We start from the raw sequence: 25,988 nt of genomic DNA on the forward strand, positions 1-25,988 counted from the left end.
TAATATCTTTATTGTAGGAATATATAAAGTTAATAAAAACAAGTGTAGAAAATAGTCCAGAATTAGACCTTTCAGGAAGGGTCAGAATTAGTCCAAAAAAGCAATGTCCAATAAGAAATATTAAGGTCCAAAGTTGTAATCCAATAACCGAAACACTCACTTTGCCAAGCAAAGTGAGGGGAGATGACAAGGTCCTTTAGTCCATGAAACTTGAGCGAGGCTAGGAAATAACTTGATACTTGAAACAAGGCTTGAACGTGGAACAAGGTAACTAAGAACAAGAACAAGGTCCGTGGAATAACTTGATAAATCCGTGGAACAAGGCAAGGATTAATCCTGGGAAACAAGGCAAAGTCCGTAGATAAACAAAGGCTGGGAAGCAAGGCGAAGGCTGGATAGCAAGGCAAGGCTTGAGCAGGAGCGAGGCTTGAACCGGAGCGCGCTGTCCAGACACAACTCGCTCCGTAGGCTGACGAATTGACTCCGCGAAGTTACTACGCGGGTAAAACACCTAAATAGAGTCTAGCTTCCCGCCGAAGCAGTTCTCTGGGAATCAGAACCGAAAGCTAACTCTGAGACCAGATGTGAGACTCCCCAAAGATTCTCACGAGAAGCAGTCTTAATTGGCCACATTCTTAGCTGCAATCCTCGCACTCCTGCGCGAAGCTGAATCCAAACTTCTCTGTTGTTTACAAAACTCCCGGCGCAAGAATACGGGAGAAGTAGGCTCTGGGCTTGTTTGACATACTTCTGGGAGACAACTTTCTTGCAGGTGCAAGGTTCCCAGATCTGCCTGGGAAAGATCTGGCTGAGAGGAATCCAGTTCAGACTGGGAAGGTAAAAAACCCAAGTTTTCATCTTCATCAGGAATTACAATGTCCTGAGCAGGACTACAAGGCCCATGGGTCATCACACTATCCCCCTCCTCAAGGCCCCTCCCAAACTGGGGCCCTCTCCCCGAGGCGCGAGGTCGTGGTTTGGTGGGATAGGTCTGATGAAAGCGACGGGTTAGATCAGGAGCATGGACTGTGGAGGCGTCTTCCCAAGAGCGTTCCTCAGGGCCAAAACCCACCCAGTCAATGAGATATTGTAGGCGGCGGCGGTGAAAGCGAGAATCCAAAATGTCCTCAACCTCGAACTCCTCCTCCCCATTCATCAAAACAGGAGGGGGGGCCGGTTGGTCTGTATCAGGTCGCACACCATCCGCCGGAAGGAGCAGGGAACGGTGAAACACTGGGTGAATGCGCATTGAACGCGGAAGTTGGAGTTTGAAAGTCACGGGGTTTAATTGCGCCACCACTGGATAGGGACCAATGAAACGGGCATCTAACTTCCGGCAAGGGCGGTGGGAGGGCAGAAAGCGAGTGGACAGGAAAACCCGATCTCCTACCTTGATTTCAGGGCCCGGCTGGCGATGTTTGTCAGCGTGGCGTTTATAGTCCTCCTTGGCTTGGTCCAGTTGCTGGAGCAAAAGTTGTTGCACCGCTGTGAGTTCCTGCAGCCAATCCTCTGCTGCGGGAACCTCTGAAGTTTCAATGACAGGGGGAAAGAAACGTGGATGGAAGCCGTAGTTTGCAAAGAACGGCGTTTCTTTTGTAGAAGCTTGAACTCCATTGTTGTAGGCAAACTCAGACAGTGGTAACAGAGAAGCCCAATTGTCCTGTTGATAGTTTACATAACAGCGAAGATACTGCTCCAAAGTGGCATTGGTGCGCTCCGTTTGCCCATCTGTTTGGGGATGATGAGCTGAAGATAAGCGAGAGTCTATGCCCAATAGTTTTTGTAGTGCCTTCCAAAAACGAGAGGTGAATTGAGATCCACGGTCTGTGACTAAACTCTTGGGCAATCCATGTAGTCTGAAAACATGTTGAAGAAATAGATCCGCAGTTTCCTTGGCCGTGGGGAGGCCTTCGCAGGGAATGAAATGGGCTAACTTGGTGAATAGGTCCACCACCACTAAGATCGTGGTGAATCCACAGGAAGGTGGTAGGTCAGTGATGAAATCCGCGGAAATTATTTCCCATGGGCGAGATGGGGTAGGAAGGGGGTGTAAAAGCCCTGAGGGCTTCTCCCTTCGTATCTTGGAGCGCTGGCATACTGGGCAGGTGTTGACATATTTTTCCACATCCTTGCGGATCTTGGGCCACCAAAAATCCCTTAGGATCAAATGCATAGTTTTAAATAGTCCGAAGTGTCCTGCTGGTTTGCAGTCATGACACAGACGAAGCGCTTTTTCCCTGCCCGGTCCGGGTGGGATATAAACATGATTTCTATAGCAGAGCAGCCCATCTTTAAGCGAAAAGGGGAAATGCAGACCTTGGCGAAGTTGGTCCTGCGCCCAGGCATCTGCTTGCTGACTAGCCCTGATTTCTTGAGCACAGATGGGTCCTGGAGTAGGGGAAGTTGAACCAATGGGAATGGATTTGGTGTTCCCCACCGTGAGCGTGGCAAAGTTCTCAGGTTGTAGCAGTTGGGATTCAAAGGTCTCCTTGCGTCCTGCAGCGTATTCCGGTTTACGTGACAGGGCGTCTGCTTGCTTGGTTTGGGCTGGGGTCACATAATGGATCTGGAAGTTGAAACGTTCAAAGAATAAAGCCCAACGTTGCTGCCTCTGATTTAGTTTGCGGGCAGTTCTTAGATGTTCTAGATTACGATGATCAGTGTGGACTTCAATGGGAAATTTGGCCCCTTCTAGCCAATGTCTCCAAGTTTCAAAGGCTGCCTTTATGGCCAGTAGTTCTTTTTCCCAAATGGTGTAATTCCTCTCTGGTGTGGTTAGTTGACGAGAATAAAAGGCACAGGGGTGGAGGTGATCTCCCACCGGTTGTAAGAGTACAGCCCCAATTGCCACATCAGAGGCGTCCGCTTGCACCACAAAAGGGGTTCCAGGATTTGGGTGCTGTAGAATTGGCTGGGAGGTGAATAGTTTCTTTAGTTGCTGGAACCCTTTCTCTGCTTGATCAGTCCAGCGGAAAGGCTGCTTTCCACGGATGCAGCTAGTGATGGGGTCGGACCAGCGGGCAAAATCTGGAATGAACTTGCGGTAGTAGTTCGCGAACCCCAAGAAACGCTGCACCTCTTTCTTGTTAGTTGGCGCCCGCCATTCCAATACTGCTGAAACTTTGGCTGGATCCATGGAAAGCCCTAGAGGCGAGATGCGGTAACCAAGGAAATCTACCTCTTGTAGATCAAAAGCGCATTTTTCCAGCTTGGCATAAAGTCCATGATCCCGCAATCGTTGTAACACCATTTTGACGTGGTTCTCATGTTCTGATTGTGATCTGGAAAACACCAAAAAATCGTCCAGGTAGATTATCAAGAACCTGTCTAGATAGTCCTGAAAAATGTCATTGACAAAATGCTGGAACGTTGCGGGGGCTCCGCATAAACCGAAATTCATAACTCGGGACTCAAATAATCCGAATTTGGTCTGGAAGGCGGTCTTCCACTCGTCCCCTTCCCTGATGCGAACTAAGTTGTAAGCCCCCCGAAGATCCAGCTTGGTGTAAACCTTGGCTCCTCGAAGCCGATCCAGTAGATCCGAGATTAAAGGCAGGGGATAGCTGTTCCGCTTGGTGATATTGTTCAATGCTCTGTAGTCCACCACCAAGCGTAGTTCCCCTGACTTCTTCTTCACAAACATCACTGGGGAGGCGGCTGGGGATTGAGAGGGTCTGATGAATCCCTTGCGAAGGTTTGTCTCTAGGAATTCCCTGAGAGCTTCTTGCTCTGGTTCAGTCAGGGAGTAGAGATGCCCTCGCGGGATCGGGGCCCCCTCCACCAAGTCAATGGCACAGTCATAAGGTCTATGTGGGGGTAATTTTTCGGCTTCTTTCTCATTGAATACATCCCAATACTCGGAGTACTTCTTTGGCAAGGTGATGATGGGCTCGGTGTCTGTGGCATGGCATACCTTGGCTACGAGGCAATGGTTTTGGCAGTACGGTGAAGCAAACTGCAGTTCTCTGTTGGACCAGGAGATGTTAGGGTCGTGGAGAGTCAGCCATGGAATTCCCAAAATCACAGGGAAATGGGGGACCTCGGTAACAAAGAAGGAAATCTCTTCCATATGTTCCCTTATCCACATCCTGGTGGGTTCCGACCACTGACTTACGGGGCCCGTCTTGAGGGGACGGCCGTCTATGGCTTGCACCACACGGGCATTCTTGAAATCATGATATTGTAATCCCAGAGAGTCGGCATACTCTCTATCGATGAAATTGTTGGTAGCTCCAGAGTCTATCATGGCGTGGATCATGACGGGTCCCCTTTTTGCTGACCATAATGTGACCACGAGAAGGAACAGGACCCCGGTTGGCGGCTCTTGGATGGATTTTTTGACCGGGTTGGCGAGCCTCTCTACACCCGGTCGTTGGCTTCCCCCGCCGGCTGTGTGCCAGTCGGCTCAGACGCCTTCGTCTCCGTGGAGGACGCCGCCGCAAGACGGGCGGCAGGCTTCCCTTTGGCTGGGCACTCTCTGGCGAAGTGGCCCCCGTTCCCGCAGTACCAGCAGAGGTTTAAGCGTTGACGACGGGCCTTCTCGGCGGCATCTAGTCTGGGACGCACATTGCCCAACTGCATCGGCACCTCCTCGCCTCCTCTGGGGTATGGGGTTGGCGGTGGGGGTCTCCACACCGGACGTGGCTGAACGCTGGCGGGAGCGGGGGGTTTTGCCCCGGCTCTACTGCCCTGGCCTCGAACCCACTGTTTCCTGTTGGCAATCATGACTTCAGCCCGTAAACATTGATCAATGAGTGCCTCGAGGGTCTGGGGAGGATCCACCTTGGAGATTTCTTCCAGCATTTCAATGTTGAGACCCTCCCGGAATTGTCCCCTGAGGGCTACATCGTTCCAGCCGGTGTTGTGGGCCAGCACTCGGAACTCGGCTATATACTGAGACATAGGTCTGTCTCCTTGGAAAAGGCGACGGAGTTTGTGACCGGCTGCCTCCAAATTGTCCTCGATTCCCCAAGTCTCCTTGAGGTGGTCCAAGAAGTGTTGCGCTGATCTTAGGTGTGGAGAGGCTTGGTCGAACAGTGCCGTCGCCCAGCTGGCCGCTGGCCCGTCTAGAAGACTGTAAACCCATGCCACTTTGATGTCTTCTTGGGGAAACTCGGCAGCACGGGCCTCCAGATAAGCTTGACATTGGCGACGGAAGACATGAACCTTAGAAGCTTCTCCAGTAAACTTGGTTGGCAACGCCATGGCCGGAAGACGAACTCCGCGTTCCTTCAAACCCCTTATTTCTCCATCCTGTGCATTGAGCTTATCACGGATTCGGTCCACCTCTTCCTTGTCGATGGTGTAGGTAATCGGCTGGCCGCTCGGCCCAGGTACGACTCCGGTAGACATTCTGGCCGAGGTTAATTGGTGCTTAGGGTGGCGGAGTCAAACTGTCACGACCCAGGCTGCAGAGCACCAATAACCATACACAGAGGCCAGAATCTATCTAATATCTTTATTGTAGGAATATATAAAGTTAATAAAAACAAGTGTAGAAAATAGTCCAGAATTAGACCTTTCAGGAAGGGTCAGAATTAGTCCAAAAAAGCAATGTCCAATAAGAAATATTAAGGTCCAAAGTTGTAATCCAATAACCGAAACACTCACTTTGCCAAGCAAAGTGAGGGGAGATGACAAGGTCCTTTAGTCCATGAAACTTGAGCGAGGCTAGGAAATAACTTGATACTTGAAACAAGGCTTGAACGTGGAACAAGGTAACTAAGAACAAGAACAAGGTCCGTGGAATAACTTGATAAATCCGTGGAACAAGGCAAGGATTGATCCTGGGAAACAAGGCAAAGTCCGTAGATAAACAAAGGCTGGGAAGCAAGGCGAAGGCTGGATAGCAAGGCAAGGCTTGAGCAGGAGCGAGGCTTGAACCGGAGCGCGCTGTCCAGACACAACTCGCTCCGTAGGCTGACGAATTGACTCCGCGAAGTTACTACGCGGGTAAAACACCTAAATAGAGTCTAGCTTCCCGCCGAAGCAGTTCTCTGGGAATCAGAACCGAAAGCTAACTCTGAGACCAGATGTGAGACTCCCCAAAGATTCTCACGAGAAGCAGTCTTAATTGGCCACATTCTTAGCTGCAATCCTCGCACTCCTGCGCGAAGCTGAATCCAAACTTCTCTGTTGTTTACAAAACTCCCGGCGCAAGAATACGGGAGAAGTAGGCTCTGGGCTTGTTTGACATACTTCTGGGAGACAACTTTCTTGCAGGTGCAAGGTTCCCAGATCTGCCTGGGAAAGATCTGGCTGAGAGGAATCCAGTTCAGACTGGGAAGGTAAAAAACCCAAGTTTTCATCTTCATCAGGAATTACAATGTCCTGAGCAGGACTACAAGGCCCATGGGTCATCACAAATAAAGACCTGTCTTTTCTTGCAGGCCTAGCCAGTTTATTTTAAGTTACGTACTGGTTATTTTAATATGTATTAAATGTCTGTAATCATTTAAACTAATATTTTAATTAGTTATATATTTTTGTTTATTGTATGTACATACTGTCTCATGGGGAATGGTAGGTAAGAAGTAATAATATGCATTTGTTGATAAAAGATTATGGATTATTACATAGTTCAACACATTGTTGACTGAGAATAGGCAGTCATGAAAATGTCAACACTTAATGTTCATACTAGCTAAGTGTAATGTTCTGGGTCAAAAAATCACTTCTGAAGTTGAGTTGCTGGTGGGATTTACCAACTAGAAGAGGATAGCTTTCAGGAGCGCCTTGTGGGCTTCCTGCAAATGCTTGCCTTGTAACTGATGAGAATAAAGTCCCAATAGGAACTATCTGTTTTCTCTGATAGGGGTGGAACTGCTAGATGATTTTTTTGCAGTTTTTATTAGAATCGCCTACTTTCACATCTGAGGATCATTTGATGGGCCCCAGATATTCACAGCAATATTTTCCAGTACTACTCAATGATATCAACATCATATATATTCAGGGCCCCTTGTATACCATGGTATTGTTAAATGGTGTCCCTTATATAGAACAGCAAGATCAAGATTTGGTTTTTTTCCTATTTTTAAAATACCAGTATTTTTAAACTGGATGTAGAAATGGAGGGTCAACTATACTGTTTGCCATTATACTGCTGGTGGCTGAGGGCACCTAATAGGATACCGTTGTCTCAGATAAATGAACATAATGTGCTTTTGGGGTCTTTTAATTTATTATATAATGTCATTCCAATCTTCTGATTATACATAATCAACAGTAAATAATCTCAGAGTGTGTACAGTTTTTTGGTTGCCCAGCTTAAGTAAAATAGGGCAATTGAAAAGGTCATTCAGTAAACGGATTTGTCCTTTTGTAAAATTAAAAATCCAGAGTAAGGCCTGTCATTAGGAGTTTCCTTGCTGACTTGCTTTGTTTCTTGATTGATACTGGCTGGATAAAACTGTTTCAAAGAGAATTAATTGCATATTTGTTAACTGTTATATTATGAAATGCATTTATGCTTCTTCCTGTTTTACAGAGAAAAAACCTAATAGGTAGTGAGAAAATTGCTAAAGAACATATTACTGAGCACTGTGCACATACCAATTGCTTTTCATTATCAGCTACAGATGTTACAAATGGTTTTTGAAATTTATTTTATAATTTTTCTCCCCACTCCCGTATAAAGCACTTATATTTTGCTTTAGAAATACATTGGTTTTTCTTTCTTTTTTAAAGTACATAATTGAATTCCAATATGAGTGTAAAAGATCCCAACTAGCTTGCTAATTCACAGATTCCTACTTCTACTTAAATGGTTTACTTAAGGTTATTCATCTGTAGCCAGATATTTGATCCAGTACAAAAGATCATTCTTGTGCTTCAGTGTACACATTAACAATGGAATGGATGAGCTCCCTCTATCAGCCCCAGCTCCATGTGGGGACATGAGCGAAGCCTCCCACAAGGATGGTAAAACATCAAAACGTCCAGGAGTCCCCTGGGCAACATCCTTGTAGACGGCCAATTCTTTTACTCCAGAAGCAACTCCGGTTGCTCCTGACACGAAAAAAAACAAAAAAAAATGTAATGCAAAATATCCTCCTTTCATGAAAATGTAATCAAAATTCACTCCAAAAGTGTACAAGCAGAGAGCTTTGTTTATTTACCAAACTACCTGGGAATAGAATAGAAAGAAGGTGACTCTCAGTAGTCATCTGAGTCTTGAATTAATTGACTTGATATATTTTGGTGGTGATTGATATATTTTGTTCTTCATTTGTAGACATTAAAAAATCACCCCAAAAGTGTAAAAATACAAAACATTTATTAACTCAACGGCTTGGGAAAAGAAAGCGAGCGTCTTTTGGTGTCCAACTGTGTCCTGAGTTATTGGATGAACGCTTGCCTCCAAACTCACCACATAAAAGAAATAAAATTGCTAGAAGACTGAGTTTACCACTTCAGAACTCACCTCGAGCAGTGCTGAAAAATGACCCAGGACTAAGACATTCTGAAACCAAGGTAAATTAGCTCCTGGTTTTGAAATATTCAAAATGTTCAAATGAACATCAAATGTTCTATGCCTTTCAGGTATAATGTATGTCTTGTTAGAAATTGTATGTTTTCTCATGTTGAAACACTTTAGAAAATAATAGTAATAATAATAATACTTTATTTTTCTATCCCGCCATCATCTCCCTGAAGGGACTCGGGGCGGCTAACATGGGGCCAAGCCCAAAACAGAAACAAAACTTGACAAGTTAAAACCAATATAAATAACTAAAAACAGTATCATCATAACATTCAGAAATAAAAACAAATTAAAAAAAAACAAATTAAAACCATATTAACGGCAGCTTCCGAGGATGTAACACGAGCACCTGCTTGTCCCATTTTGATGGATTCTTTTCAATTGGTTGAGCTCGAGGATGTGGACAAGGTGCTTGGAGAGGTGAGGGCTACCACATGCATCCTAGACCCCTGCCCATCCTGGCTAGTGAGAGAAGCCAGAGGGGGATTGGCCGAGTGGGTGAAGGTGGTGGTGAATGCCTCCCTTCGGGAAGGCATTTTTCCAGCGAGCCTCAAATTGGCTGTGATCAAACCTCTGTTGAAGAAGCCATCACTGGACCCCACTCAATTGGAGAACTTTCGGCCTATTTCCAATCTCCCCTTTTTGGGCAAGGTCGTGGAACGTGTGGTGGCCGCACAACCCCAGGCATTCTTGGTTGACACTGATTTTCTAGATCCGGCACAGTCTGGTTTCAGGCCGGGGCATGGTACTGAGACAGCCTTGGTCGCCTTAGTCGATGATCTATGCCGGGAACTGGACAGGGGGAGTGTGTCCCTGCTGGTTCTGCTGGACCTCTCAGCGGCCTTCGATACCGTCGATCACGGTATCCTTCTGGGGCGCCTTGCCGGGATGGGTCTCGGAGGTACTGTTTTGCAGTGGCTCCGGTCCTTCCTGGGGGGTCGTTCCCAGATGGTGTCATTGGGGGACACCTGCTCGACCCCACAACCATTGTCTTGTGGGGTCCCGCAGGGGTCTGTACTGTCCCCCATGTTGTTCAACATATACATGAAGCCGCTGGGAGAGATCATCTGGAGTTTCGGGGTGAGGTGTCATCTGTACGCAGATGATGTCCAGCTCTGTCACTCCTTCCCACCTGTCACTAAGGAGGCTGTTCAGGTCCTGAACCGGTGTCTGGCCGCTGTGTCGGACTGGATGAGGGCCAACAAATTGAAATTGAATCCAGACAAGACAGAGGTTCTCCTGGTCAGTTGTAAGGCTGAACAGGGAATAGGGTTACAGCCTGTGCTGGATGGGTTCGCACTCCCCCTGAAGACACAGGTTCGCAGTCTGGGGGTCCTCCTGGACTCATCGCTGAGCCTGGAGCCCCAGGTCTCGGCGGTGGCCAGGGGAGCTTTCGCACAACTAAGACTTGTGCGCCCGTTCCTTGGGAGGTGTGACTTGGCCACGGTGGTCCATGCTCTGGTTACAGCTCGTTTGGATTTCTGCAACGCTCTCTACGTGGGGTTGCCTTTGAAGACGGCCCGGAAGCTCCAACTAGTACAACGGGCGGCAGCCAGATTAATAACTGGGGCGGCATACAGGGAGCGTACCACCCCCCTGCTAAGCCAGCTCCACTGGCTGCTGATATGCTACCGAGCCCAATTCAAAGTGCTGGTCTTGACCTATAAAGCCCTAAACGGTTCTGGCCCAATTTACTTATCCGAACGTATCTCCTCATATGAGCCAGCTAGATCCCTAAGATCATCTGGAGAGGCCCTGCTCTCGGTCCCACCTGCCTCGCAGGCGTGGCTGGTGGGAACGAGGGACAGGGCCTTCTCGGTGGTGGCTCCCCGGCTGTGGAACACCCTCCCCACAAATATCCGACAAGCCCCAACTCTTCTGGGTTTCAGAAAGGCTGTGAAAACATGGCTGTGTGCACAAGCTTTTAACGAGTAATATGATAACGTCGACATGGTCCGATTGAAGGCTGAAGCATGAGGTTTTTAGAAAAATGGAGCTAATTTACATATGATTTAATTTTTATAATGTATTTTAATGATGTATTTTTATAGTTTTAATTTATTGTGTGTACTGTTTTTGTTTTATTGTTGTGTTCTTGGCATTGAATGTTGCCAACTGTGTAAGCCGCCCTGAGTCCCCCCGGGTGAGAAGGGCGGGGTATAAATTCTGGAAATAAATAAAATAAATAAATAAAATACAATATAACACCATAGTGACCAAGTAAGGGGAAAGGTAATAAAAAATGAACATCACCATTCACGGGTGAAATGGGGGCAGTCAAGTCAAAAAGTGCATATTTTGAAGACCATTAATAAGGTACCTACCTGGGCAAGTGTTGAAGCGAAAACTGTTCAAGTGCTACCTGAAACTAATTCCAAATCAAATGTGTCAAGTTCATTAATTACTAAGTCAAGATCACAGGTCTGAACTTAAATTATGTTGTGCATTAAGCCACATTTGATTTACTTTATCAATTTATGTATTTTAAAGGATGTATTTTTTTTATCTTTTTAACAGGATCAGGACCAACCTAATTTGATGGAAAGAGCTGCCTTGCCACAGGGCCATGGGTCCCCGGCTGCCTTATCCGTAGCCTGCAGAATGAGTACTAAAAAAACCAGAAGTTCTTTTCTAAGGCATATGCTAACAGAGGAATGTTTAATAATCTCTACAGATTCATCTAGTACAGATAGAATAGCACATGTTCAGACACTTGATGCTAGTGGGAATAGAGACTGGCCTCAAGAGGAGGAAGATAAAATAAAACAACCAACCACAAACAATCCTATCCAGGACGTTGAGACAGAAAACAATGAACCAATGTCTTCCAATGCATTTGAAAGGGGCCTTGAAAATGGGGTTGAAGTGCCAGCTGAAGCTGTTTTAGAATCAAATGTGTCAAGTCCATTAACTAGAAAGTCAGGTAAATATCATTTCCAGCTACAGACTTTACAGATTGTTTTGGTATTCTCTCTACCCCTTTGTAAAATACGCTTTTCTCTTTTCAAAATAATACATTATTTAATTCATATTTGATTGTTTTCTTAAATCACCAGTTCCTACTCATACTTAAACTTTTGGTTCAATATATTTTGTTTTTCTTTTGTAGGCATTAAAACATCACCTCAAATGCCTGAAAATACAGAACATGTTTTATTAACTGAACCGCTTGGGAAAAGAAAGAGAGTATCTTTTGGTGGCCAGCTGAGTCCTGAGTTGTTTGATAAACGTTTGCCTCCAAACTCCCCACTTAAAAGAGGTGCAACTCCTAGAAGAATGACTTTACCATTTGGAAACTCACCTCGAGCAGTGCTGAAAAAAGGTTTGGGATTAAGGCAGTCTGTAACCGAGGTAAATTAATTTCTGGTTCTAAATGTTCAGATTCATCAATCTGTTGCTCTGCAGTAATGATTTCTGTTAGAAGTGTTATGTATTACTTATATTGAAACTCCTTGGATTTTTGTCTAATTTCTTTTATTTACACTGCCCAATGTATTCATGCAATTATTGGAGACCCTGGTGGCGCAAAGGGGTAAAACCTTGTGCCGGCAGGACTGCGGACTGAAAGGTCCGCAGTTCGAATCCGGGGAACAGGGTGAGCTCCCGTCTGTCAGCTCCAACTTCCCATGCGAGAACATGAGAGAAGCTTCCTGTAGGATGGTAAAACATCCATGTGTCCCCTGGGCAACATCCTTGCAGACGGCCAATTATCTCACACCAGAAGTGACTTGCAGTTTCTTCTGCATGCTGTCTGTGAAATTCACACATATGGGTTTCCCCAGTGTGCCTGCGCAGAGTTCGGAACCTTCTAGAAGCTTAAAAGTGAAAGAAATTGGCGGGAGCCCCGCCCACTCTCCCCATTTAATATTTATAGCTGTGGGCGGGGCTAAGCTTCAGTTCTTCTTTCTGCGTGACAGCAGACACTAGGAACCTCTCGTACTTCTTTTTTATTGGACTTCTAACGGATTCAGACCCTGGACTGCCCCTGACTTGTTGCCTTCTCCTGCCCCACGTACCCGGACCGGATTGACCACATATCAGGCCAGACTATGTCTACTGTATTCTTTTAAAAATGTAGCTCATGCGGGGCCAAGCTGCTCGATTCTGATAGGCACAACATGTGCCTTTTGTGTTTAGGGGAGAGGCATGTTCCTCCCCAAGCACATCAAAATAGAGAGGCCCGCCTTAAGGCCGTCCTCTATGAGCAAGCCCTGGCGCCGGATGAAACACATGCCCAAAAACGGCCCTGCCCAGAGCCCTCCCCCTCCTCCGCTCCTAACTGAGGCCTTAAACACTCTCCCAGCCAGGGAAGAAAGTGCTGCAGAGGATTACCCGGTGTCTGAAGCGCCGCGCAAAAACAAAATCCTCCAGGGCCAGGGAGGCCAAACGCAAAGAGAGCTAAAAAAAAAAACTCAGAAAAGGGAAACAATTCACTGACGAAAAGCCCTTGAGTCCCCCGCTGCAGGATCGAGTTGGAGAGGACGCACCTCGGGATCGAGGCTCTCCAAACTCGCCCTCTCCACAGGAGACTCCCCACTTGTCTCCAGTTGCATCATTGCAGCCTCTTGCTGGAATGAGCGGCGAAGCTGCGACTGCTAATTCTTCCTCAATTGGAGAGCCTTCCCTGCCACAAACGCGGCAATATCCTCCTCCCCGCTTGACCCGAGAAGACCAGAGCCATGAGGAGGAGCGGCGAGGTTGCAACTCCAAGCGATATCGACCCATGAGGGCTGCTAGGTACCGTGAGCGTTCTCCCTCGAATACAGGGCCTCACGCTCTAGGAGCCCATCCAGAGCATCTTCCTATTCAAGAGCTTATTCCCCTGGCCAGAACCGCCCATATTACTCTGATTTCTTTTATCCCTATTGCCCTCCACCCTCCTTCCCCTTCCTTGTTTCTATGATTTCTACCCAAACCAGGACCAGTTACCTCCTCCAGTGCCCAGGCAGCCTCCTTCTGCCTCAGCCTCCCAAGCAGAGGCCACAATACAGGCACCGCCTCCCACTCAACGATCTTCCAGCTCCTCCCAGGCAGCTGAACCAGATCTGCCTGATCAGAAAAGGGAACTACCTCATTCAAATGACTTCCATCCCTGACACACTACAAGACAGAGATCTAAATGCATCTGAGGGAGATACCCCTTCATTGACACCCCCTCAAACTGAAATAGATCAAGACCCTCAACAGGCAGAGGATTTTAGAAACTTTTCAGCTCTCATTAGACTCTCAAAAGCCCTTAACCTACCCACTCCCAAACCAGCCAATGTTGTGGAAGATCACTGCTTTTCCTCCTCAGAACAACAAGCCCCAACATCCACGGCCTCCCAACCCTTCCATACTTACTTATCAAAACTGTGGGGATGGCCCCATCATTAGTACCAGCCACCCCAAAACGAGCCGAAAACCTTTATAAGGTTGACCTCTCTACAGCCTCTTGGCTTGCAAAAATGCCTAAGGCTAATTCACTTGTTACAGACGCCCAACCTAAACCAACTCAAAGGGCCCAGCTTACACCCTCAGACAGAGAGGGTAAAAAACTTGATGTGATGGCCAAAAAATTCTACGCTTCAGCCTGCCTCTTCGTTCGTATGGCTCACCATGGAGTATACATGAGTGTATACCAAAAATTTCTCTGGAACAAAATGGAATCCTTCCTTGACTCTCTTCCCCCTCACCAACAAACCCTTTCCAAAGCATTTCAACAAGAAGCTTTCTCTCGCACAGCCTTTCAAAAGGACCTAGCAAAGAATACTGCTGACTCATCGGGGAAGCTCCTCGCAGGTGCAGTGGCCCTGCGAAGACATGCATGGCTCCGAGCCGCCATCTTATCTCCCTCTGCTCGCTCCCTTATCGAAGACTTGCCAATGGATGAAGCCGGACTCTTCAACCCAGACCCGGACTCCCAACTTGAACACTCATAAAATGAAACAAACCAACAGATACGGACAACAACATTACAAACCCTACCCCTCCCAGCATCGGCGATGGCCTTATCAACTGCAATACTACCGTGGTCGCTATAGCCCCCTGCCCTTTCGAGGAAGACAACGCCAACAACCTGCCTCAACAGGCAGCCGCAGACCACCCCTCCCCATGAAGGGTCAGGACAAAGCCTGCAGACAACAGGAGACAGCGTTTTTTAGTCCCTCCTATTTTTGCCAACCCTCCCTCCCCAGTTCAAATTATGTCTCCCCTGTCCCCTACCACCCATCCCACCTACCTTGATAGACTCTCACCATTCTTGGAACAGTGGCAACAGATCACATCAGATGCCTGGGTGTTGAACATCATAGAAAGAGGTTATGCCATAGAATTTTCTTCCCTCCCACCCATGGGGCATATTTGCACCACTCCCCCCTCAGTCCCCCTCCTAGAAGAAGTAACTTCCTTACTTCACAAAAGGGCAATTTCCCCCGTCCCTCCCCACCATGTTTCTTCCAGTTACTTTTCCCGATACTTCTTAGTAACCAGACAGGCTGGCGGTCTCTGCCCCATTCTAGATTTATGTGGTATTAACCAATACATCAAACCACGTAAATTTTGCATGGTGACACTGCCAACCATCCTTCCTCTTATCGGGAAAGGATCCTGGCTACCGTCCATTGATTTGCAAGACGCATATTTCCATATTTCCATCAAAGAGGACCATCGTAGATTTCTCAGCTTTGCAATAGGAGACTGATGTTACTCATTCAATGTCCTACCCTTTGGCCTTTCCACAGTCCCAAGGGTCTTTACCAAATGCATGTCAGTAGTAGCAGCCCATTTACGGCGACACCACATAACGATTTTTCTGTATCTGGATGATTGGCTTTTATCGGCGGAATCCTGCGATCAATTGCAATCTGATATTCATTTCACTTTATCTTTTTTGCAGACCTTAGGTCTCATTGTCAGCAGAAAAATCCTCTGTCCCCTACCCAATGTATCGCCTTCATTGGCACCCTTATAGACACGCAATCACAAAAGGCCTTCCTACCGGAAGAAAGATTCAGAAACCTAAGAGCTATGGTCTCCAAATTGCGCCACCATGAACGAGTGTCCACCTGGACAATCCAATCCACCTTAGGCCACATGGCCTCAACTACAGTGGTTACACTATATGCTCGCCTCCGCTTCCGAACCGTACAAATCTGGTTCGTCCGGAAATTCATCCCAATCCGAGATCACCAAAACGTCCTATCTCTTCCTCATGGTGGACAAGGAGGTCCAATGTGTGCTCGGGACTTCCGTTCGTTTCTGCTCGCCCCTCACTCACTAACAACAGATGCATCAACACTAGGTTGGGGCGCACACTTACAGAACCTAACAGCCCACGGCCGTTGGTCAACACAAGAGCAAAAGCTCCACATCAATGCCTTGGAGCTCCTAGCCATGGAAAAGGCTATGAAATCCTTCACCCGCCTTACCGAAAACCAGGTCATCCAACTTGTCACGGACAACACAACAGTGAAAGCCTACATAAACAGGGAGGGACCCACTCACTCAATCTCCTCTCCATCGCATCACAAATCTGGGAATGGTGCATTCGCAGGAATATTTTTCTCAGCGATTCGAGGACAACATCCTAGTAGACTCCCTGAGCAGAACTCCCCTAAGCAACCATGAATGGAAACTATCGCAGAGAGATTTGCTTCATCACCAGACGTTGAGGAGTTCCTCAGGTAGACCTCTTAGCCTCCCCCATGAACAAACAGTGTTCTCAGTTTTGCGCTTGGATACGCACTCATGCATCACCAGACTGCTTAGGAGGTGCCTTCCTCTTCACGTGGGTACCAGAACTACTATACGCATTTCGACCGCTCCCACTTCTAACCAAAGTGGTGGCCAAAATCATATCAGACAGTGCAATTTGTATTCTCATAGCCCCTTTGTGACCCCGACAGGCCTGGTTCACACCCCTCCTGAAGGCATCGAGAGGACTATGTCCACCTGAGTAACAGCCCCGACCTTCTCACAGTCCAGGACTCGGACATAACATCTCTACAGTTGACAGTGTGGAGGATCAGACCACGGCCCACCTCCGACGCCATCCGTAGAATAATCTCCGCAGTCCAAAAGACATCAACAAAGCGATCTTATACATACAAGTGGTCTCAATTTAAGGAATTTGCCTCCACCTGTGAAGTAGACTCCTTTACAGCCCCTACCTCGATAGTACTTGACTTCCTGGTACATCTATCCTCTAAACATATGTCTCTATCTTCAGTCAAGTGCTATACAGCCGCTCTGCCCTGGTTCAGGAGGAAAGCAGGACAGCCCTCACTGTTTCAGGATCCACTCCTCCATTTATTCCTTAAAGGCTACAAAAATACTTACCCGCCTAGCTCCTTACCTCCTCCATCGTGGAGTCTGGAACTGATCCTTTCTCAGATGTCAAAACCCTAATTTGAACCAATGGCCTCCAATGATATCTCCCACCTGTCTTGGAAAACGGTGTTCCTCGTCACGATCACATCCACTAGACGAGCAAGTGAGATTGCAGCCCTACGGGTCGACGCCCCCTACATTCGTTTTTCTGATGATAATGTGACCTTTCGGACAGATGTAGCATTTCTACCAAAGATCGTTTCACACTTTAATATGTGCCAGGACATTGTTTTACCCGCCTTCTTTCCCAACCCATCATCTCCCCTCAAGATGACCCTTCATTCTCTGGACGTTAAAAGAGCACTACTATTCTATATTCATAGAACTGCCCCCCACAGAAAATCTCCAAGGCTCTTCCTTAAATACAGGAAAGATGCCTTAGGCCTTCCAATCACTTCCCAATGCTTGGCTTCCTGGATCACCTCTGCGATCCGTCAGGCATACCAACTGGCAGGTAAAGAGCCGCCAACTTATTTATTTCGTGTCAAAAGCATTGGTACAGCAAATACATTTCAAATAATGGAAATAAAAAAGAAAAGAAAAGAAATCACAAGCAACTAAATAGTTTTGGACCAAAAGCGGGCAACAGCAACCGCATTGTCTGTAGCTTTAAACAACTCCTCCTCCGTACATGAGGCAGGGCATTGTGGGCAAGCATACATATGCTGAGTTGTTTGTTCAGCTCCACAGTCACACAAGGTGGAGGATTCCTCCAGGTAGTGCCACCTTGCCAAGTTGTCTTTTGATCTGCCCACTCCACTTCTGAGTCTGTTCAGGGACTTCCAAGTTGCCCATTCCTGGTTTGCCGCCAACTCATGTAGCTGCATACTCCATCAGGTCACTGTCGGCCTCCCAAACCTTCCTCCGGGGTGTATCCCTACAAGACATCTGCAAGGTGGCCACCTGGTCATCACCATCGACGTTCGTGTCCCACTACAAGCTGGACATCCAAGCAAAGAAAGACGCCGCTTTTGGCAGGGCGGTGCTATTCTGTGTGGCATGACCCACCTCCAAGATTAGTAGCTTGCTATTCACCCATACGTGTGCATTTCACAGACAACACACAGAAGTATAGGTTGCTCACCTGTAACCATATTTCTTCGAGTGTTGATCTGTGAAATTCACACAGCCCGCCCATCCTCCCCGCTGGAGTCATGCCTCGGTTTCTCAGCTGCTGTCTGCGGCAGAGAACTAAGGCTTAGCCCCGCCCACGGCTATATATATTACATGGGGAGTGTGGGCTGGGCTCCCGCCAATTTCTTTTACTTTTAAGCTTCTAGAAGGTTCCGAACTCTGCGCAGGCACACTGGGGAAACCCATATGTGTGAATTTCACTTATCAACACTCAAAGAAATACAATTACAGGTAAGCAACCTATACTTCTCAAGTCGCTCATGATGCACACAGAAAATGCAATTGTCAGATTGAGGAGAGTAATTTCCCTAAAATTTCACATGTGAAATCTCTGCCATCCTTATTAGCTCTAAAAGTTTAATTACATGTTGACTTTATGTTTTTTGAAAAACCCAATATAATATTGCACTTCAACTCCCAACAGCCCTAATCCACATAGGCTATGGAAAGGGATGCAGGGAGATGCAGTCTGGAAATCTCAAGAGACTGAAGAATTTCCAGTTGTGATATAGACTATAAAATGCATTTGATACATTGTAAAATGTAGGTGCTAATTTGGTTAATTAGAATTGTACTCTAATATACTGTAATATTTATGAAATGTGTAAATATAAAGGCCCCAGACTATCCTGGAGACAAACCTGTTAGATTGTGATGGAGCATCAAACAGTTGCAGACTAAGATACTTAACTAAGCATGTCATCATTATTACCAGTTCTATGAGTAGAAATAGAGTTTGAAATAAATATAATTAATATCTGGATATCGGGTTAAACTGTGACTAGCACAACGTTAGTCTATTTATCTTTTCCTTAATCCTATGAGATAAGTAGGAGAGGGAACGACTAAGATCTGAGTTTTGTGCTTAAATTATTAAGCTTTAAGGACATCTGATCTGTGTTTTCCATGTATTTCTGAGCATTAATTCTTTTCTGTCTTTTGAATAGGTACAGCACAAAACTGTTTTGATGAAAAATGCTTCACCCAAGGCCTGTAGGTCCCCTACCACCTCACCCAAGACCCATGCCGCCTCATCCCCAACTCAAAAGTCTCCAGCCACCTCACCCAAGGCCCCTACCACTGCTTTCTCAACCCGAAGGTCCCCTGCTGCCACTCCCATAGCCCACAGTTCCCCATCTACCTCTCCTGCAGCCCGCAAGCCTCCTACTCCATTGCCCCAAAGAAAAGGACGCTTCTCCATTTCTCATGTTACCTGCCCATCATCAGAAGAAAGGGATTCCATCACCACACAAATCCATCAGAATAAGGAATTTGATTGTGTAAAGACATCTGAATCTGTTGGTGTGGTATCTCAAGCTGATTCCTCAGTAAGAAGAAGCAAAAAATTTGCTCTAAAGAGAAGCTCCATGCGTAGAAGTAGCAGAATGGATTCTGTTCACTCTAAAAGACGAAGTGGTGCTTCTGAAGCCAACTTGATAGGTTTGTTCCAATTGTTTTTAGCAGGCTTTTCCTTTATCACACATTATATTTTTAAAAGAAATAATAAAAAGTAATAACTTGCTTTCTAAAATGTTATTAAATATCTGTATGTACATAGTGTCTATTACAATGCTTGACCTGAAAGAAATGTGTAGTATTATAACAAGATGTAGTGCAGCTCAGGTGGCATGGAATTAGAAAATAAAAGGCACTTTTCATTGTCCATTCCAGTTGCAAAATCTTGGGCTGAAGTAGTGAAACAGGGTGTTCCAAAATCACAAGCCAAGATGACCAGAACAAAATGTGGCGTTAAAAAATCACCGAAGAAGAAACCTACAAAACTATCAAAGGTATATTTCATTTTTGTCAAAACAGTGTTTTCTATATTCTAGCTTTCGTGGATTCTACAAGCAGGATTGACAACGTATATTTAATTCATTAATAGTGACTACAGGGGAAAATCATCCCAAATTTCTGTTGAATTTTTATTAGAAGATAAGATTCCACAATGTGGCTTCAGCCAGATTTTTGCTGGAATGCTCATGATTATAGAATGGTTAAATGGCATATTATTGGGCAATGTCTGGAATAAGCTTTGCATGTACATTTCACCCATTGTTTCTTGTGCTCTTAATTTATCTTGTATGTTGTAAATTTGAACCTACTGTGTCTTGGAACTGTAATAGAGAATTATTATCTATGTATTTCACATGTATAGGTAATGGACGAGAGGCTGTCAACCAATACTTGGGTGCTATGCAGTATATTGAAAAAACAACAGACCTACCTATTACAATGCAGCCTGGGCCCTGCCACTTGCACTATGGAGGACCTTATAGCAGTACCAGAGGCACTGCAAGTGGCCAGCTACTGGTCAAAAGATATTTAGTATAATGCTAAGTTTTAAACTTTGTGTTTTTAAATACATTTCAACTGTAACCTTATGAAATGATAAATAAATCTACATGTCATTGAGACAACAGATTGTCATCTGGTCTTGGAAACGAAGCAGGACCAGCTCTAATTAGTACTTGGATGAGAGGCCACCGACCAATACATGGGAGTACAGTGGAACCCCGTTTATCTGATTTGAACGGGCAGACCGCAACTCGGTTACCAGATTAAAAGGATAACCTGATTGTAGGCCCAGGTGCCTAGCGGAGGGAAGAAACTTCTCCCTCCATCAGGCGCTTGGACCCAGGGAAGCGCGAGGCATGCCGCTGCTTAGTGACATGTATGGCGCTTCTCTAAAGACCCAAGTGCCGGGCGAAGAGAAGTTTTCTCCCTTTGCCCGGCGCTTGGACCCAGGGAGGGAAGTGCGAGGCTTACCGCTGCTCTAAAGGCCCAGGTGCTGAGCGGAGGGAGTAGCTTCCTCCCTCTGCTCAGCGCTTGGGCCCAGGGAAGCAGGTCACTTCCTCCTGCCTCTTGCGCGAAGGAGCTCCCAGCGAGAGGAACGGGAAGCGCCCTGCCTCTTCCTCCTCGCGCAAAGGAGCAGGGGAGGCTGGAGGAAGCTGCCTGCGATCGCTGCTGCAGCAGCGCTCATGGCTTACTTCCCTGGGCCGAGCCCTTGCCCCTTGGGAAGCAGCCCATGACCGCTGCTAGGCAGCGATGCTCATGGCCTCCTTCCAAGAGGTGAGGGCTCCTATGGGGGGGGGGGGGGAGCGGCCCCTCGGATAATCCAGCGGATCAGTTAACCGGAGCTCAGTTTACCGAGGTTTTGCTGTATATTGAAATAAGCACTGGCAAAACTGCCTCTGAATATTCCTTGCATAACAAAACTGAAAATTCGTGGGTTTGCCATATGTTAACATGACTTAGAGATGTATGCGAACACACATATATACAGTGTGTTTGCTATAGTTGTAGAGCCTGGATAAATCATAACAAGAAATAGCAATTAAAGATTGGAAACTCTTCAGTTACCTTTGTGGTTTCTAAGAATGAAAAAATATTGAAAGAAAATGTACTGAGAGTGTGGTGCAGCAATCGGTACTGCAGCGTGGCTTAGCAAAGATGTTTGCCATCACATTTAGCCTCCCAATGTCTTGGTAGCTACTAATACGAAACCTTCACCTTCTTGAAGTTACAGCTTGCAGTAGAAATAATGCCAGGGGGCTGCAGTAAAGATAGGCTTGCAAGACCCGAATCTACAGGACTGTTTCTTGCATAAAATGCATGAATAGTATCTGTGCTAGACATTTTCCAGCACATCAACCCAATTACAGTTTTTGCAAAGATTTTGTTTTTGTTATATTCATTTTCCAGAACAATGTTTCCACAAGGAGAACACCAATAAGAAAAGCCAAGGGTCAGTTTACTTCTACAGGTCATGCAAATTCTCCAGCTCCAATTTTGATAGGAAAAGCTCATTCCAGCATAATGAATTTAGCTGCACAAGTCCCTAAAGTAATGTTCAACTATCCTTTGAAGCAACATGACCTAAATGAAAGTTTTACAGGTAAGCTATTATGAGAAAGGTGTGGCGCAGGGGTCCTCAAACGTTTCAAGGAGAGGGATGGTTCACCGTCCTTCAAGCTGTTTAGGGACACACACTACAGTTTGGGGAAAAAATGAATGAATTCTGCACATATAGTGCAAAAAAAATGAAAAAATACATATTTAAAATGAAGAATAAATTTAACCAACATAAACGTTGGGAAGTGTGGGTTTGCTCTAGGCTGGTGAGATAGTTAAGTTAATGAGGATTATTGTATTTCCTCAAGCCATTTCAGACTTAGGACGACAGTCGGGTAAATGGCCTTGGAGGGCCACATCTGACCCATGGGTCTTAGTTTGGGGACCCCTGGTGTAGTAGATGAACTGGATCACCATAAAAACTTTCAAGCACTAAATAATTTCAGGATTTGGAGCTATTCTGTTATTTTTCAAAATAATTTCAGCAAGCTAATCAAGTTTAAAAGTATTGCAGTCTTTAGATCTAAGCCACTGAATTTAGTTCAGAAATAACTTTATAAGCAAATACTGTATATGCAAATATCAATATTTAAGATTCTTTTAATTGTCAGTCTTAGTCTGTATAACCAATACACTTGAATAAGTACATTAAGAACTTCAAGAAATAAAAACAGGCCAGGCTCTTCTTGGATGTTGGAGAACTTGTGAACATGCTTGCATATGAGAAGGATAAAGAATGCATAGATTTACTGTATAATGTTGCCAACTTATCAGCTTTCTTTGCTAAGGGGTGGCCCTTTGGTATTTAAAAAGTTATTGCCTTAATCAAGTGCGATACAATTGTGTGTTGTCCAAATAAAGTGCACCATGGTTAAATACAAGACAGACAGATGATAACTGATACTGTTTAATCGCCCAAACTCACATTGTGTTTAATTCTCAGTATGTATAATTTTGGAAAGTTACTAGCTCAAATCACTAACAAATTCCTCATTTTCACAATAGCCTGTAATTATATTCAGGTGTTTTGGATACTCTAAAATACTCAGAACTAAGAAAAAGATTTTGCTCCTGTTCTAGTTAAACTTTGAGATTATTATGATCTAGAAGTGTAAATTCTTTCGTGAAGTGAAAGTTTGCAATGCAGTGATCTATATATAGTGTCGTCACTTTATTTCAGAACTGCAGAAAGCAATTGCATTTTCTATATACCTGGGAGCCATGTTTAAATATTTGAAAGGCCTGCTAGAATGTGCGGATACACTCTGTAATGAAGATGAATGTCTGAAAAATCTTCTGTGATGTTATAAGATGAGGTTGCACAAAAATGAGATAAAATGTCTTGAAATCCTTCAAGTAAAAAGGAGAAGTTATTTATAATCACATTTCTCTTGCTCTGGATTGCATATAAATATGTGGAAATCAACTGAACTTTGCATGCTTTTTGTAGGGATGATTGAGATGTTTAAGACTCCACTCAAAGGAGACGAAAAGCGTTCTCTTTCTTCGGCTCAAAAGACTACATCAGAAGTCATCTCAGAAGTGCACTCTCCAGGAAAATCTGGTACATATCTTTAGGGCTATCATGTAGTGATTTGGTTTGATACAAATTATCTTTTGAACTCTTAAACTTGACAAGTATTGTGAGACTGAAACCCTCTCCCACGTTGTGCACACAATTAAACATTTAACAACTCGTCTTGTTAAATAAGCTGACATAAGCTCTCCATTTTTCTCTGCCAGTTTTCCCTCTTATAGCTCTGATCAATCCAAAGTCTTCTGTGCATTCCATCTCTTCTCTCTGTCTTATGCCTTACTGTTCATATTTCTTCTTCCTTTCTATTGGGGGTAATGGCTCATGACCTGTCAGGATCACTGGCCATCGGGGTATAGATCATGAACTTTTCTGATCACAATTTAATCGGGTTAGCAGAGTTTATTATTTGCTAATAGATGATCACTGGGCATGTAGATGTTTTGAGTCCTCTTCAGGGTAAAGAAAGGTGGGATAGCAACGTTGCAAATAAATAAATTTTGTTTCTATTTGATGCTTTCAGCAGACAATAATGCAAGCAGTCCCTCCCACTGCTTTAGGTACATAGACAAGGAAACGGCAAATCATATAGGACATATACTTCAGGTTATAAAATGACACATAAAAACAGACAAATATCATATAGAAGAGGTTTGGGAAGGCTGCTTCCTCCATTACTTCTTGATCTCTGCTCCTTTTTATCTGACATGACAGTTTCATAGCCAAGCCTTTTCTTTTGCACTCCTTGCCCCTTCATCCCTCTTCAAAGCATGACAGTCATAATTGGTTGGCAATGCACAAATCAGGTAGCCTAGTGTTATTTTTAACAAGTAATATTTGTAAAGACTTTTCTCACCTCATTCTGATATTTAGTCATTTTGTCAAAAAATTATTTGAGTTTGTTCTATTGATGTTAAAAAAGCATTTTAGCCGTAAAAAATTGTTTTCAGGTGTGTGTACTGTTTATCTCGTAATTTGAATACTTAGAGATGATTTACAGTAAACCAAATCACAACAGTGGATCAGTAATCTTATGTATTGAATACAGAGCCATAAAATCCAGCAGACTGGAAGGTAACCCTAATATACAGAGCCAGACCTAAATAATACTTTATTTATCAACTTCAAATAATCCCTTCTATCTGATAAAGACTTTTGGGAGTGTTTCCAGAATGTGACAGGACACTGATAATATGGAGATAATTATTGTCTAGGATAGAGTTGCATTTTCAGTACAGTATATAGCAGTAGTGTTGGGACCAGAAAACGTGTAATGTGAATTTCACATTAAAAAAAAAGAGAGAGAGATGAGAGGAGGGAGCGAAAAGAAGCAAGAAAGAGTGAAGGAATGGTGATATAGATTAGAGTTGCTAAAGTGTTGTTAAAGTGTTGCAGATCTGTGTAAAACAGGCACAGGCAAACTTTGGCCCTCCAGGTGCTTTGAACTACCACTCCCACATTTCCGAACAATACTAGCTATTAGGAATTGTGGGCATTGAAGTTCATAACACCTGGAGGGCTGAAGTTTGCTCATGCCTAGTGTAAAAGGAGATCAAGTTGACTTGACAAGATGGGAGGGGGAAGAAGAAAAAGTAGAATGCACAGGAAAATGTTTTGAGGACAGAAGAGAAAACAAGGAAGCTTACAGAACAGAAGAGACTCAGAGGCATTGAAGCAAAAGAAATAAAATTACAGACAGAAAGAAATGAAAATGGATGTTTGATTTCTTGACTTGTATATTTGTACATGTTTGTGTCAATTAGGATTATAAAACTTATGATTCAGAAACCATCAAACATAACACTTTTCTTGATGCTATCTTGGCTTGTTTTGATTGGAAGACCACCCCTTAATTACTCTGCAGAATGAAACTACAGTATTTTAGTCTCCTCTATTCCTAGTCTTAATTGGGAAGTAAAAAGGGCATCAAAAGTAGTATCCTATCCTCAGTAGTGCTTCTCCTTTCAAGCAACTCCCACAAAGACTACACCATGTTTTGTGTCTGATGTCTAAGCCTGTTGTGCTTCAGAACTTTTCTGAGAGAGAGTTTGGAAAACAAATTGATCCAACTAGAAGTAGTCCTTGCCATTAAATTTTTCTTTTTCTTTTTGCATCCTGAAATCTTGAAATTTGTTCGAGTATTCAGATGTGGTATATTCATGTCATGCATGGTTTCTATTTGTGTAGAACACTTTAAAGCTGAATATTTTGGATCTGAACTCTCCCCCAACCACAGTTGCTACCTGATCCTTTAAAAAATCCCTGTACAGTAGTTAATGCATAGGTGACCAGTCAAAGAACAGCAGCTATAGATGTTTGTTTGTTCTTAATCTGTTAGCACAGCTGAAATCACCAAACATTCCTGATAGCTTCAGAAAGGCTTCCTTGTGAAAGGATTTGAGGCATCTGCAGATGTAAGCTTCAGTTACCAATTCTCTGTATACTAGTTTAGTGTGGCTCACTAATCTAATATTTCTAAGTTAAGGATAGATTAGGTCCTGCTGACGACTCCCCTTTATTCATTTAATTTGGACCTGACTATAACTTCTTGATAATGGACATCAGTCCTAGAGCAGAACCTTTGGGTTCTGTTATTGAGACACAAAACCT

At 44.7% G+C, this 25,988-nt stretch overlaps 1 protein-coding gene across 2 annotated transcripts in view; it reads left to right on the forward strand.

Annotated features, from left to right (window-relative positions):
* The window catches only part of mki67 (marker of proliferation Ki-67), a 49,375-nt gene that overhangs the window by 8,560 nt on the left and 14,827 nt on the right, over positions 1-25,988 (forward strand). For both annotated transcript variants that reach the window (XM_008106686.3, XM_003218573.4), the window contains 7 exons: positions 8,237-8,475; positions 11,003-11,408; positions 11,595-11,836; positions 18,937-19,429; positions 19,661-19,779; positions 21,695-21,887; positions 23,295-23,408. In XM_008106686.3, the coding sequence (XP_008104893.2) occupies positions 8,237-8,475; positions 11,003-11,408; positions 11,595-11,836; positions 18,937-19,429; positions 19,661-19,779; positions 21,695-21,887; positions 23,295-23,408 (1,806 nt within the window). The remainder of the gene's footprint in view (positions 1-8,236; positions 8,476-11,002; positions 11,409-11,594; positions 11,837-18,936; positions 19,430-19,660; positions 19,780-21,694; positions 21,888-23,294; positions 23,409-25,988) is intronic.

Source organism: Anolis carolinensis, chromosome 3, assembly GCF_035594765.1.
Source record: "Anolis carolinensis isolate JA03-04 chromosome 3, rAnoCar3.1.pri, whole genome shotgun sequence".
Taxonomy (NCBI): Eukaryota; Metazoa; Chordata; class Lepidosauria; order Squamata; family Dactyloidae; genus Anolis; species Anolis carolinensis.